This window comes from Pagrus major, chromosome 22 (assembly GCF_040436345.1).
Source record: "Pagrus major chromosome 22, Pma_NU_1.0".
NCBI lineage: Eukaryota > Metazoa > Chordata > Actinopteri > Spariformes > Sparidae > Pagrus > Pagrus major.
The window spans coordinates 18178525-18190568 of NC_133236.1; the positions used below are offsets into that span (position 1 = coordinate 18178525).

Consider the following 12044-nt stretch of genomic DNA (forward strand, 5'->3'; position numbering starts at 1 on the left):
CAACACTGATTAAAATCAAAGGTGCACTGAAGTCAGAAATATGTATTTGTTACATTTCCATTATAAACAAGCCATCCTCAGGGTGGGATTAGGTCTGTCTGAAGGAAGGTAGCTACTTACAAATGTCCACCAAATATAAGCAAAGTATGAAACAGTATGAGACTGTGTTGCCCTTTAAGAACAGCTTGTTCATTTTGCTTATTCAGTCATGAAAATCAATCATGACTGATGTTTTTCTTCCACTTTTCTCTCGTTCTCTTCTATAACATTTTTTTTTATCTCATCATCATATCACATCACAGGAGTCCTGCTTTGACTTCAGAGTAAATGGTGCTAATTCTCTGTCCCTCTGTCTTTATATTAACTGTCTGTCCTGCTAACAAGCTCTAACAAATCCTTTGAATGGACGCTGGTAAATGAGACAAAAACACACACCTGCAACATGTTGATGAATGAAGCTCAAGATAAACCTTTAACAAATGAAAGAGAGCTAAAGTCATATTTCTACGATATCTCGATAAATATATAGATAATGTGACAAACAGCCAACACGTCTTTAAGGTAGCTGTGAGAACATCAGCACCACCTCAGCTGTTTAACAGTGGCTCTGACTGATAAGTGTCTACAGTGGGCCCCATGCAGGCACTTATCCTTGAGTCGGGTAAGGACTGCATGTGTAACCAGACACAATTGTTTTTGAGCTTGTGTGTGTAGGAAATGAGGAGCATGACACTGTAACCCCCCCTCCCTCGCCTGCATATAGTTAGTAACCTCTTCACAACATACCTCAGCATCACTGATAATGCTCACAGAGGTCATGAGTGCAAGTTTTTATGCAGAAAATGCCCCATGAAGAGATAATGGAGGAAGTTTGTTGCATTTTTATTTTAATTTTTTTTAATTTTGAACATGTTATAGTGTAATATTTTGAGTTGTATTCATTTGTGAGTCTTTCCAGTCGTTTATTGTGGCTCAAATAAAATAATGCAAAACTAAAACAAATCGCAATGTTGCACAAAACATGCATGCAACACGTGTTTCTCTTTTCTTTTCTCTTCTGTTCTTTATTTTTCTGTGTGTTTGCAATGCCTCTTGATCCATGAGCAAGGCACTTCACATCACTTGCACACACACACATTCACACCATCGGTCACACACACACACACACACGCACACGCACACTCCCTCACACGCCAGTGACGTCAGGCTGGAGTTTGGAGTAGAAAGCCAAGTGGATGAAGGAAGTGGAGATCTCCACCCTCCAGCCTCTCCCCCCCTGACACTTCTCATAAATATTACCGAGGCTTATTTGAGGAACGCGCAACCACAAAGTCACATCGTGTCCTGGTTTTAACAAGCTTTCAGCTGTCAGAATATCAGAATATTGATTATTTTTTCTTTACTTTCTTTTCCCACCGGGGTTTGGCAACATCGGATGCGCTCCAGGCTGCGTTTTCCCAACTCCAACTTTGTGCACCGGCTGCAGGGCTGCTGTCGCCGCTAACAGGTCGCTCTCCCTGGGGGTTGAAGTCGGGTTTTCCTGGAGGTGAAGACTGTCTGTTACAATGTACAACCCTGTGTCTTAATCTGGGGGTCGCAGAAAGGAAATCTGTCAAGTTTGGCAACTCGGGACGTGCCGATCTCATCGCTGCTGGTGAAGACTTGCAGGAAAGTGCTGCGGCTTCACGCTTCTTTTTTTTAAAACTGTTTGTCAGCAAGAAAAAAGAAGAGAAAGAGGACATTTTTTCATCCTGAACTTTATTATTAAGTCGAGCATCCATGATGAGCAAACCCGCCGGCTCAACAAGTGGCTGTCTGGATATTCTGAACGTCAAATCAAGTAAGTGTCGCTTCCCTCTCCCCTGATCCCTCTGGAGAATATCGTGTGAGTATCAGGCCTCTCTGTGGCGTGGAGCGTAAAATAAATAAAATCACTGATACTCCTCTTGTCATCAGAGCTTCAGTGCAATGATAAAGTCAGTTTGTTCCTCACGATCTTGGATAAATGTGAGTAGTGATCCGTGGGGGGAAAGGCTGTCGTCCGTGGCTTTTTCCCGAGCGCACACACACTCACACTCACACACACACACTCACACACACACAGTAGGCTGCGTAAACTTGCGTCCACGTCTGACAATTAAAGCGCCCTCAGCCTGACTGGAATAAAGAAATATATATATTTTCTGTAAAGCTGAGACGTAAAGAAATAACAAGTGTTGAGAATACTCTCCTCTCTCGCTTCGATGCCACTTGTTGCCTTCACTTCCATGTGCAGCAGAGCCTCCAAACGAGGAATAACACGATTAAAAAAAAAACCGAGACATTAAATCAGTGATAATGTGGTTTTAAAAGAGATAAGAGATTATTGTATTTCTGCGCTGATAGTTTTCTCTTTTACAGGAATAATAATAAATCAATTGTTTGTCTTTACGTGTCCGCGTGCGCGCGTTTCTGTCCTACAATTAAAAAAAACAGCTTTATTTGAAAGAATCAATCATGAATGCATTCAGAGATTTCAAACTAAATTGTTGAGTTTTATTCTTGTGATTTAAAGATTTAGATTCAGTTTTAATCGGTGCTTTTTTTCTTAACCTTCCAGCGAGCATCCCTCTGTTAGGCCTCGTAATAAATCCAAATTAAATCACACACACATTATAATATAACAGCCTGATGGAGGTTATTGTTCTGTTTTAGCTAGATAGGACATTTCTGTTAAATTAATATTCACTTGTGCGTTTCTTTCTCTATCACCAAGCACTTCCAGCTCACGTCCCAACTGTTGCTTCTCCTGCAGGTGCTCAGATGTTGTTCATAACCAACATGTTTTTAAATGAGAACCAACAGCTCACACCGTCACTGTGATTCAAGTTCAGACCTACATTATGGGTGGTCAGTGGAGACATTTCCTGCTCCCAGTAAAAACTTAATTTCCAGTTCTTTTAGCAGGTTTGCGCCTTGATGGTGATTACGTTAATAGAATATGCCATATATCTTCAAGCAATTACTGCACACAATGGAGACGAATTGGACCCCCACAGCGGGAAGTTAAATACATTCCCCCTCCTTCACAACAAAATTGTGTGTCATTTTATTTAATTGACTCCCTGAAATCTAGTTTTATATTTGTTTGCGCACATTCTGTTTATTTATTTATTTATTGCGCACATTCGTTCGTCGTTAATTCATTTAAGACTTTTATTTTGGAGGTGCGCAAATGAACTTGACTCGTTTGGTTTATTTAATATATGTTAACCAGTAAATTACTCCAACGAGCACAGTCAATATTTTAATTATTAGCCAGAGAGAATCTAGATTCTACCAGATATACACATCTGATGTATTTTACAGCTGGTTGATTTTTTTCTTTTTCTTTTTTAAATGACTCTCATTAAGAGAAAATAACTTTCAGCAGGCCAAGTCTTACACACACACACACACACACACACACACACACACACAAACTCTTAAACGCTACATAAAAAGTTGCTCCTCTCTATTTTATCGCAATTACACGGCTGTGACCAGCAGTTAAATAGCCTACATGGCCTTCTGATTCTTAATAATCTGCCAATTGAAGCCCTATAACTCTCTCCTGAAGTCATTGTTTTTGCTGCTCACTGGTTATTCCCATGCTACCCTTTTTGACGGGTCACTGGCGAATCAATGAGCAGGTGGCAAAACGTCAGTGTAATTACATAGACGGCTTTTCCCTCCAGAATGAAAAAGAGACTCCCTCATATGCATACAAATATACTTCTATAGATTTCAATGCAAAATCTTGACAAAAAAAAAAAAAAAAAATCAAATTTTTTCATCTACACCGGGGTCGATTTACATACACTTCATTTGAGTTGGTGAAACGAGTTGGTGCGCATTATTCTCATGGTGCAGTGTCACTCCCTAATCCCGGGGCCTATAGACCTGCGGGATAAAGCAGCTGTCGAGTCCCATTATGAAGGGGAGTTGGCAGCTTGTCGAGATCCAGGCAGTCAGACGAGGTTCAATGGGGGAAAATCATTAAGTTAACACTTTCCCCTAATGTCTCCATTGTGCGCCCTCGGGCCATTGTCTTAGAGAGCTCAGATATGACGCTTCCCACCGGACTTTATTCTTGAAATGTGCGCCGCGAATTCCCATGGTCGGTTGAGGCGCGGGGCGCTGTCCAGTGTGTGTGTGTGTGTTTGTGTGGTTCTGGGTGTGTATTTGTGTGTGTTTTGTGGGGTGGACGTCGGACAAAAACAAGTAATTTGTAGGACGATTTGTCCATCGCAACCGAGTTCATTTCTGGCATGTGCACGGTGCCAACTCAAGCAGAAAGCAGAGAAGCAACAATCATCAGAAGTTTTATGTCAACTTTGGAAACTGTTCTTGTAATTTATCCTTAATATTCTTGATAATATGAGTCACGATTTGCTGTGACATTTTATTCGCACATCTGTGTTCGATGATTGCTGTGAGTGTTACCTAATAAGAAGTGTGGGCCTTTCTCAGGTCGGATTCTGGACATCCCATGCAAAGTGTGCGGCGACCGCAGCTCAGGGAAACACTACGGTGTTTACGCCTGTGACGGCTGCTCGGGATTCTTCAAGAGGAGCATCCGCAGAAACAGGACGTACGTCTGCAAATCTGGCTCTCAGGTGAGGCCTCCTCCTGATTTCTTCAATTTCTCATTTATGTTCAGTTTATCCCCACATTCACACAGGGTTGAAATTAGTGCAATCTCTATAAATGAGTACTTTTTTTTATCATGATGTTTGTGGAGATACAAGCAATCACAGGGCCTCATAATCTGCCACGTTCACTCAGTATACTCCAGTTACAGCACTTGTCCCAAGAGAGTTTTATTAGAAGCAGGATTCAAGTTAACCGGCGTCCCTGCTCCACATCCACAAACCATTACCAGCTTTACGCACGGAGCGCGCATTTTACGCAGAGACTCGGTTTGCTCTCCCCTTCTGGCGCTGAGTTAAGTCTCCCTTGATGAGCCTAATTGTGTCATGCCTCTACCATTAAGTATTGGGCTAAACACCGCGCTGCTTTAATATAGCAGGTGTAATCCAATCTAATGTGATGGCTCGAAGGCGAGGATTTAGGCAGCAGAGGGCGGGATGGAGTACTTATCCTTCGGGCTGAGGCCGCACCGGAGCCGCAGGGGAGGAGGTCGATAGCCACACGATAATAGCACGATCCTTCACCTGGAGACTGTCCTCCCAGGATGATAATAGCACAAAGCTTTATGTTGTTCGAGTGAAGTGAAGGCTGCAACTGTCTTTATCTCTCTACAGGGCGGCTGTCCCGTCGACAAAACTCACAGAAACCAGTGCCGAGCGTGCCGTTTGAAAAAGTGTCTGGAAGTGAACATGAATAAAGACGGTAAATGGGCTTAATTGAATTATTACTTTGGCTATACACGCGCCGTGCAGTGGCGAGGTGGTGCAGCCCGGATGGAAAACTGTGTTAAGGCTGTTAACTGAGGTGCAAACGAAGCAACAAGTTGATGATCAGCTGCTTTTTATTCATTTTATTTGAAATCAGAGATTATTTATTTAATTTCGCACAAACAAATTAATTATAGGAAATGTTACAGTGCAGTTCGATTACATAAATAAACTAACTGTAGTCATTAACAAACAGATAAATAAGCAGTTCAGAGATCATTCCTTCACTCTGTGTCCGTTTCCACAGCCGTTCAACACGAGAGGGGGCCCCGGACGTCCACCATCCGCAAACAGGTCGCCCTGTATTTCCGGGGCCACAAAGAGGTGAACGGATCCTCCACCCATTTCCCGGGATCCTCTCTGCCCGGCCCTCCCTTCTTCACCACGGTCACGCAGCTGGAGCCTCACAACCTGGAGATGAGCGCCGTGGCCACCACACCCGAGAGGCAAGCCATCGTGGGTCTGGCTCAGCCCACCCCGAAGGTATGAAAATAATAATTCACCCCACCTTTACTGGACGTGTATAACGTTTAATGTCAGAATATACAGCTCCCTCAATGGTTTATGAAATTCAGTGGATATTTGTATTACAGCCTTCCCAACTGTTATTATAGGATTACACTTTTTTTTTCTGTCAGGGTTAGAAGTTGACATTCTTGCCCCGATTTGGAGCCACAAATCCGCCTATTAGATTTCTCACTGTAAATCCACCACAAGCAACACTAATAATTATAAAACCAGGTGCTGGAGCTTGGAATTTGACCTTTATTGTTGACCATTCCCTGAACCGTGTTTCGTTATAACGCGAACTGATGGTGATGGTCCCTCTCACTCCCTCCAGTATCCCCATGAAGTCAGCGGCACCCCCATGTACCTCTACGAGGTGGCGACGGAGTCTGTGTGCGAGTCAGCGGCGCGCCTCCTCTTCATGAGCATCAAGTGGGCGAAGAGTGTCCCCGCATTCTCCACCCTGCCCTTATCTGATCAGGTACAAGTCCAAATATTATCCTGCAGGGTTGAACATCAGTCAAAGGAAGCCTTTACAGACAGTTCTCAGATGTTTAACTTGATGTAATTTAAGTTTAAAGGGGCACTATGTGTGTTTGGGCTCAGAATTTTAATATTTACAATATTAATGAGGTAAGAATACAAACTTAGAATATTTATTTTCCCCTAACTGAATAAACAAGTTGTTCTCAGAGGAAAATAAGGTCCCCCAAATACTGTTTGAAGCTAGAAATGTGGCAGGGTCCACCAAATGTAAACAACATATAAAGTAAAACAGTATGAAATCTTGTTATTTGTTTATTCAGTCATGAAAACAATGACTTGTTTAGACATAATCAAGATTTTTCTCCTCTGATTGAAATTTATTCCCAAAACTACATAGTGCACCTTTAAAATATTTTAAATTTAATCATATTAGAAGCTTTCAAAAGCCTTACCAATAAGTAAACACCTGTCATGTTTTATGCAGGAGTTGCTGGTGTTTAATATGATTCAAAAAGGCTTAAGAAATGCAGCAAATCACTGCTTGCTAACACTGAAACAATTCCTCCTTGCAGCTGATTCTGTTGGAAGACGCTTGGAGGGAATTATTCGTTCTGGGCATCGCGCAGTGGGCCATTCCTGTGGACTCCACTACTCTTCTTGCTGTTTCTGGTATGTAACAAGGCACGAGAGAGCTTATCTGACTACAGGACTAATCAGCTGCACATGTGAGTCAATAACTGCTGTGGTGCTGACCTGTAAAATTACATTTTTCCTCACAGGAATGAACACTGAAAACACAGAGTCTCAGCGGATGAATAAGATCATGTCTGAGATACAAGCACTTCAGGAGGTGGTCACCAGGTTCAGACAGATGCGCCTTGATGCGACAGAGTTCGCCTGTTTGAAATGCATCGTGACATTCAAAGCAGGTCAGTGCTGTTGTCTCACTGTTGTAGGAAGTGCCCAAAAGTCATACTTGAGTAAAATAAAGAAAAAAATATTGTTTTGGTAAAAGTGGAAGTCACCCACGTGAATAGTACTTGAGTAAAAGTCTTAAAGTATCTGTTATTGAATGTACTTAGGTATCAAAAGTACAAGTCAAAGTAAATTATACATATATTAACATATTGTACATGCATGTTTTGCATGTATGGTTTTTTATCTGATTGCCTATAAATTAAATTAATCTAAAAATATGTGGTACTTTTGCTCTGATGCAACATGCAGTCTTCAAAGTACCACAAGTCTCATAAATGTAGTGGAGTAAAAGTATAAAGTAGCAGAAAATGGAAATACTCAAGTAAAGTACAAGTACCTCAAATCTGTCCATAAGTACTAGGCTACAGTTACTAATTACCTGTTAAAATATGTGGTCAGTTACATAATCCAGGTATCACAATCTTAAAGTAATGTAACTTGATTAGTTTATGTTACTTTTGGATTACTCCAATGCCAAACATATTAAAAAAAAGACAAGAGAAAAGAAATATCGATAAAAATGACTTTTAATTAATCTTGATGACGTGTTTTCAGTTTCACTCAAGACCAGATTGATGTTGTGAGACTCGTGTGCGCACATGTGCATGGTGACAAAATAGTTAATCATTCTTCATTTTAAAATTGTAATCCTGTCAGTAATCCCTGTTTTACTGAAAATGAATCTGTAATGTAATTACATTTTATTTTCTGTAACTTTATCGGAATACAGTTACATTTTTATGTATCCTAATTACGTAATCCCATTACAACTATTCCGTTACTCCCCAAGCCTGATAAGTACAATACTTCAGTCAATGTACTTAATGAATATTTTCATTAGTGTTTGCTGCCTACTATTACCACAGTTAGTGGTTTTGTCTATAACAGGGCTGCCCAAAGTTGGCCCGCCACAAGATGTTTAAAAAAAAGATTTTTTTAAAACATTATAATCACTGTTAATGCTGCTTTCTTTTTTGTAAGGTAAAATGTTCTGTACATAAAAAGGATTGACACAGAAGTCAGCCAATTAAGGGAACATTGAATCCTCGTGATACGGAAGCCCTGAGAGGCCAGTAGGAAAAATGGTATTTAGAGAGATTATGCTGGCAAAACATTTTTTCACCTGTTCTTAAATCATAAACACAGGAGAGCAAAAAATTTAGATCAGACTTAGAAAATGTATCTTAACAATGCAATACAATACAATAAGTTACAGTTTTGGCCCTCCGAGGGGAAAAGTTTGGGCAGCCTTGGTCTGCGAAATGTCAAAAAAAAAAAATTAGAAATTGCAATTTCCAAGAGACTCAAGGTGACGTCTTTAACTGTTTCTTTTGTCCAAAACTCTTCATTTATAAATGAGGAATGTTTTTTGCTTGAAAAACGACTGAAAACCGATTTAAGAAAATTGGCAACTAATTTTCTTTCAATCAATTAATAACTGACAGCATTTTTTCCACCTTGAGCAAACTAAGGTTTCTCTGCTTCTGGTGAGGCAATGGTGATAAAAGTTATTGTAGCTGCTCATTTAATAATATGTCATCATTTATATGCTTCATCATCTGTTTAACAGTTAAAATCCTGCCTCTGTCCTACAGTTCCTACGCACGGCAACACTGAGTTAAGAAGTTTCCGCAACGCCAGCGCCATCGCTGCACTACAAGACGAGGCACAGCTCACTCTCAACAGTTACATACACACCAGGTAAGACTCAACTCGCTCCGTCAGTCGATGCTCCTACTGTGAGCTCGTGCATGTCGCGCCGTCTCCAGCAGGTAACCATTAACAGCCAGTTTCATTATAAAGTTAATGAGGCAACAAGCCACTGTCGTCTCCTGTAATTGTGCACAGGTGCAACAGTTGAACCTCGTTTCTAATTAGCGGCTATTTATCACAGGTGTGAATTAATTGCTCAGGCTGCATCAGACAGTCTGCACACAGGACTGCAGAGAGAGGCTGTTTTTGACCCTCGCTGATGTCTCTTCCAGGTACCCGACTCAGCCCTGTCGCTTCGGGAAGCTACTCCTGCTCCTGCCGGCGCTCCGCTCGGTCGGCCCGTCCACCATAGAGGAGGTGTTCTTCAAGAAGACCATCGGCAATGTTCCCATCACCAGGCTCCTCTCCGACATGTATAAGTCCAGCGATATATGAATTCTCGCCATCTGTCCAGGCGTGTGGAAAAGACTTGAGCTGAAGGCCCAGAGACCCACCCAGCAGTCGACAGAATGTCAAATCATAGCAGGTGTAAAACGTGGGGTGAATTTTTGCTGAGCACAAAATCTCTTAGGCTGTCTTTAAATAGCCTATATAGGCCTATAGGCTCCATTGAAACAAAGACTGCAACACAGCCTCGCCAAGTAGCCTGTTAACAGTTGCTCTAGTTAAGGATTAGCTTGTAACTTTCATTCTAGATTTATCTGTGTGATACAGAAAAACTGCAATCTCTGGTGTGGCCACAGACAGCCTACAGTGTTTAAATATCGCCTAAAGACTCTGTAGAGCATCCTGCCAAGTATGTCTGACAAAGAAATGTTATATATTAAGAAGTTTTTCGAGTGTCTGCGAGACCAATGAGCTTGACGACCAATTCAGTCTTTTATTGTTGTGTTCAATCCCAGTGAGGAAACCAAAAAAAGATGACGCATGCGTAAACAGGGGATGTGAATCTCTGTCCCTCGATCCGGTGCTGAAACCAAACGCACAGGACAACGAGGAAGAAGAGGTACAAACTCTATGAAGAACGAGGGGAAGGGGGGGACTTTTAAAGGATATGCTCGCATCGCCTCCTGACTGTAAAACTACATTCATCTGAAGATGGTGTTTGTATTTAAGTGGTTACTGTCCTGTTTGTGTTGGTGTGTCCTGTTTGAGGCGCAGCATTAAAAATGTTTAGGTCGACTTTGTGAAGTTAGACACTAACACTGGATAAAATCATATTCAGCACTTGGAAATGTTTTTGTGGCCTGTGATGTTTTTATTCTGTTGTAAATATTTGGAGTTATAACTATTTAGAGTTGTAACCGAGAGAATAAAAGACATTGAATTCATCTGTCTTCAAATAATCCAGATGCAAAACGACCAGCTGCATTTTTGGAAACTTGTTTTTAAAACACATCGTTGCAAATAACACTGACGTTTAGTGTAAATACGTGTAGAAATAGGTTATTAACAGCTACTGATTTAAAGGGGCTCTGTGGAAGACAGTCGTTTGTTTACATTAGTGGACTCAATTTCTAAGCTAACGGCAGCTACTGTTGCTCTCTGTTAGCAGAGAGAAGAGAGCTGCTTAAAGTCACACCCTTTAGACTGTCGTGGAAAACAACTTCGACAAATCATCCACAGGCTTGTATCGGCAACCAGGAGAGACAGAAAGGTCTCATTTTTCACGTCACGTTACAATCCGCTCACATATGACCAATAAAAAAGTGACTAATACATGTAAATTTGCTTCAAATTGATACATAGAGCCCCTTTATTGCAGGATATATTTTAAATTCCTAGTACATTATCGAGTCATTATGCTTTATGGATAATCAACCAATGACGGTTCATTTAAAATTAGTGGATGCGTAAATCTATATGTCAAATTTGACCAGCCTCTCTGAAAGCCAAACAGCACCTGATAGAAATATGAAGCTGTTTTTTATAAAACTGCATCATACTGTAAGTCACTGTTTGACCCACATGTCTGTCACATTTACAAGCTTCACGGTGGCTCCTGTGTTTTAAAGGGACTCTGTGGAACGTTAGCGGACTCCATTTCTAAGCTAACGTTAGCTACTGTAGCTCTTTGTCAGCGGAGCAGGAAGAGGCACTGAGACAAGGCACTCAAAGGCAACAGAGAGGGATGGAGAAGGTTTCATTGTTCACGTCATGTTACAATCGGCACACATACGGCCAATAAAAAAGTGATTAATACATGTAAATTGCTACAAATTGTGACACACAGCCCCTTTAAAAGGAGGGATTACAATGGAGCGACATGTTTAAGCTATCAGAGCTAACACAGGCCTCCCAAATAAAGTCACTACCAAGTGTAAATAAGACACATTTAGCGTCATTTCTTATGTTGGCTAGCTCGTTGGCATTTATCTCTTCAAATAAAACCAAACTAATTTGGTTAATGTAAATTCACAGAAAGAATGAGTACAAAGAGGCACTAGCCATGTTTCCATAAAAGGTCAAACGAATTTTAAGCAAACTTTTGAAAGTTCACAAAAAATTTTAAAAATAAAAGTGTGAATTTGGTGCGTTTCCATAAACTGTTTTGAGTGAATAAACTGGGCTACTTCAGGTGTAATTTTGGCAGAGGATGACGCGTTGTAGGCTACGTGGCTACGTCATGCCTGGATGTAGAAGTAAACAGAGGCTAGAGGTCATCAAACCAGGAGACAAAATGGAGAGGGGTCTTCAGGAATTACTTTGGAAGGGCAAGTTGTAATTGTTCTTGTTTGTCAGCTAGCATTGGCCATGTTGCATGCTGTCAAGAGACGACAAAGAAATGCAATGGTTATAATGCAAACAGCTGATCAGTCATGTGAGTTGAATATTCGCTGTCAGTTCATTCGGCAAATCATTCCATCAAACATTTTGCACATTAACTCTGATTCGCAACAGACAAAAACCACCTCAAGTGAG

The 12044-nt window shown here is 41.0% G+C and overlaps 1 protein-coding gene across 2 annotated transcripts; it reads left to right on the top strand.

Moving 5' to 3' along the window:
* The first annotated feature begins 1779 nt into the window (after positions 1 to 1779).
* Positions 1780 to 9786, top strand: nr2e1 (nuclear receptor subfamily 2, group E, member 1). 2 transcript variants are annotated; one of them, XM_073493213.1, is made up of 9 exons: positions 1780 to 1840; positions 4492 to 4637; positions 5286 to 5373; positions 5686 to 5921; positions 6280 to 6426; positions 7004 to 7100; positions 7211 to 7360; positions 9005 to 9110; positions 9395 to 9786. In XM_073493213.1, exons 1-9 carry the CDS (start codon positions 1780 to 1782, stop codon positions 9555 to 9557), a joined length of 1194 nt encoding a protein of 397 aa, XP_073349314.1. In that variant the 3' UTR covers positions 9558 to 9786. The 2 variants fall into 2 exon arrangements, with proteins under 2 accessions (XP_073349314.1, XP_073349315.1); XM_073493214.1 differs by having other exon boundaries at positions 1783 to 1807.
* Positions 9787 to 12044: the final 2258 nt, after the last annotated feature.